Genomic DNA, 2,914 nt, shown 5'->3' with positions numbered 1-2,914 from the left:
AAATGATGAAATGAGTTAGAATACTTTCCATTGTGCATCTATAGAAGTTTGTCTCAGTTTTTGGTGACCAGCAAACTTCTAAGAAAGTGGGGATGCTGTCATGACTTCTTTGCAATGACACATATGTGATTGTTCCAGGGCAAATCCACTGATATATTAATGTCACGGAACTTAAAGCTACTGACCCTCTCGGCCACTATTTCCCTAACGATGACTGACTCAAATGTCTCTTGCTTCGCCCTTCCGTAGTCGGTCATCAACTCTTTGGTTTTGCTAATGTTGAGTAAGCAATTTCTGTCTTTTGTCCTATTTTCTGTCTTTTGACTCTCAGCCAGTTTCAAATAAGATTACTAATTTCACTTTAATTCTAAAAGCTTTAATTTCCACAAGTGAAAGACTATACTGTTGCCTTCTGACCAAATAACATTTTCCTGCATGCTATTTTAGTGTTCAATACAATTTATAAGTTCACCAGTCTTGACCTGTCCTTTCCAAATCCATTCTATATTTCTCTGATCAATTTTCAAGGTCTTAAGTTACATTGTTCCTAATTATGGGGTGGTGGGGGAGAAATTTGACTTTCATTGCTGACACTAATTAGGCAAACACGAGGAAATCTGCAGATGTTGGAAATTCAAGCAACACACACAAAATGCTGGTGGAACGCAGCAGGCCAGGCAGCATCTATAAGAAGTACAGTCGATGTTTCGGGCCAAGACCCTTCATCAGGACTAACTGAAAGAGGAGATATCTCTTTTCTCAGTTAGTCCTGACGAAGGGTCTCAGCCCAAAATGTCGACTGAACTTCTTCCTATAGATGCTGCCTGGCCTGCTGCGTTCCACTTGCATTTTGTGTGTGTTACTAACTAATTAGATTGAGTTTATTAATAGCTGCTTGTGTCACATCTTGACCATGAGCACTTTTAAAGCTATCATTGATATGTGACTAAGAAAAGTTTCCAGGCAAGGAGCATCTTGATCTCATAACCTGTTAAACACATGGAAAGAAGGAAAGGCCCAAATATGTTCTTGAGCAAGTGTTTAGCTAAGTGCACAAAACATATTAAGCAAATGTACAAAATAATTAAATGTGTTTGCTTTGAGTAGAAGAAATATTTGAGTTGTCTGTTACATATTTTCTGAATGATTATTGGTGAAGGCCAGAGTAGGGTGGGGGTGAGAGCCTGCAAGTCATGGTACTTTCCATGGCTTGCCTTCTGCATGACCTGTGTTTCACTTGATAACTTGAGAAATCTCAGGACCCGCAATGAAATTGGTATCAAATATTAACTAATATATTTCAATTCATAATTTACTTCCAGAAAACACTCTGCAAACCTGTCTAAATCACACAAACCTTCAAACAATGTAAAATTGTAAAAAAAATTAGAATTTACTGTCTTTGAATGGCTTTAAAAAATAAATTCAGTTTTCTAAGACATGCCTTTGCAAACTCATTCTCTTCAAGGTGCAGATACAGTGCATTATGACTTAAAATCAGGCAATCTGAGTACATCAACTAATTTCACAGCCAAAAAGCCTATTTTGAAAGGTGCACTCAATTTCTCCAGGTGTTTAGTGATAAGTTTGTCATTCGTTGCCCCATTTGGGCTTTAAATACTCAAATAGAGATTCAATACCCTCATTTACAAGATCTGGCAGTGGCTTGGATAATGGGTTGCATTTGACATGAAGCCCTGTATCTAGTGAATGGCAGGCTATCCTTTCCAACTCTGTCAACATGGGAAGATTTGTGGGAAGATTTTCAATGTCATTATAGTTCACATTGAGCAGTTTAAGGGGCTGCATCATACAGACAGATTTAGGCAGAAATCGAAGCCTGTTTCCTTCAGCAATAAATATCCTCAGGCTTTCCAGTTGGCCAACGCTTTCAGAAATACTTTCAATCTTGTTGCAGCCTATGTTTAGGAAAGTTAAACTTCTCATCCCGTAGATGCACATGGGTAATTGGACAAATCGATTGTTGCTTAAATTGAGCTTATCCAGTTTCTTTAGCTCTTCCAAGTTCTCAGGGAGAGATGAGATCATGTTGTGGGAGAGACTCAGTACTTGCAATTTCTTGCACTGGCCCAATTCGGGTGGGACTTCCTTGAGACAATTCTGGTCAGCAAATAAAACCTTCAGCTTTCTCAGCATTCCGATTTCCTTCGGCAGGGCAGTTAACTGATTCCTCAATAAATTCAATATGACTAAATTCTGAAGCTTCTCAATACCAGGGCTAATGCTGAACAGGAAATTGTGTGACATGTTTAGTTTCTCTATTTCAGTTACTTGCCAAATAATATTTGGGACTTCTGTCATTTTCATCATTGCTAATCTCAGAGAGTTTTGGCCATAAACAGTCTTCAGTTGATTCCTCAGTTCAGCAGTTAAAAGTGTCTCCTTTCCTTCTAAAGCTATTACCCTTTTCCTTTTTATTGTTTTCCTTAGTTCTTCTTTGGAAGTCTTCCTCGACACACAAGCTCCCATCTTTACTTTGAAGGTTGTTACTTTTTTTCTTCCAGTGTCACGTACTGGTGACCTATAAAATTAAAATTGACAAAATTCAAGACAATACGTGCTTGTCTGAAGTAAGCAAAGTTTGATAGGGCTATTTAAGAAGTCAACAGTTGTACAATACAAGTTATATTGAACATTGGATTTCGATTTATTTGACACTGTACTTCAATGTAATTTCAGTATAAGCCAATAAGAACAGGGAACAACAGGAAAGGAAAGAAGTGGACTAAAGTGCTGCACTCATAAGAGAATGTTTCAGATGGGATAACTTCTGTAGATGAACCTGCTCATCACATTTTTATTGCTATATTGCAAGGAATAAGTAGTTTTGAAATTGCCTTGGAGTGATAGTAAGATTCATTGTAATCCTAGCAATCAGTGTTATGATTCACAT

The 2,914-nt window shown here is 37.7% G+C and overlaps 1 protein-coding gene across 1 annotated transcript; it reads right to left on the bottom strand.

The window, feature by feature from the left end:
* Nucleotides 1-1,590: 1,590 nt before the first annotated feature.
* On the bottom strand, nt 1,591-2,490 carry LOC132379068 (leucine-rich repeat-containing protein 30-like). The gene has a single exon (XM_059946638.1). The coding sequence runs from the start codon at nt 2,488-2,490 to the stop codon at nt 1,591-1,593; it is 900 nt and encodes a 299-aa protein (XP_059802621.1).
* Nucleotides 2,491-2,914: the final 424 nt, after the last annotated feature.

Source organism: Hypanus sabinus, chromosome 1 (assembly GCF_030144855.1).
Source record: "Hypanus sabinus isolate sHypSab1 chromosome 1, sHypSab1.hap1, whole genome shotgun sequence".
NCBI lineage: Eukaryota > Metazoa > Chordata > Chondrichthyes > Myliobatiformes > Dasyatidae > Hypanus > Hypanus sabinus.
This window is presented reverse-complemented; position numbering and strand designations above follow the sequence as displayed.

What these genes read in the sequence shown, in the direction of transcription:
- LOC132379068 (XM_059946638.1), bottom strand. Translation starts at nt 2,490, where the DNA reads ATGGGAGCTTGTGTGTCGAGGAAGACTTCCAAAGAAGAACTAAGGAAA.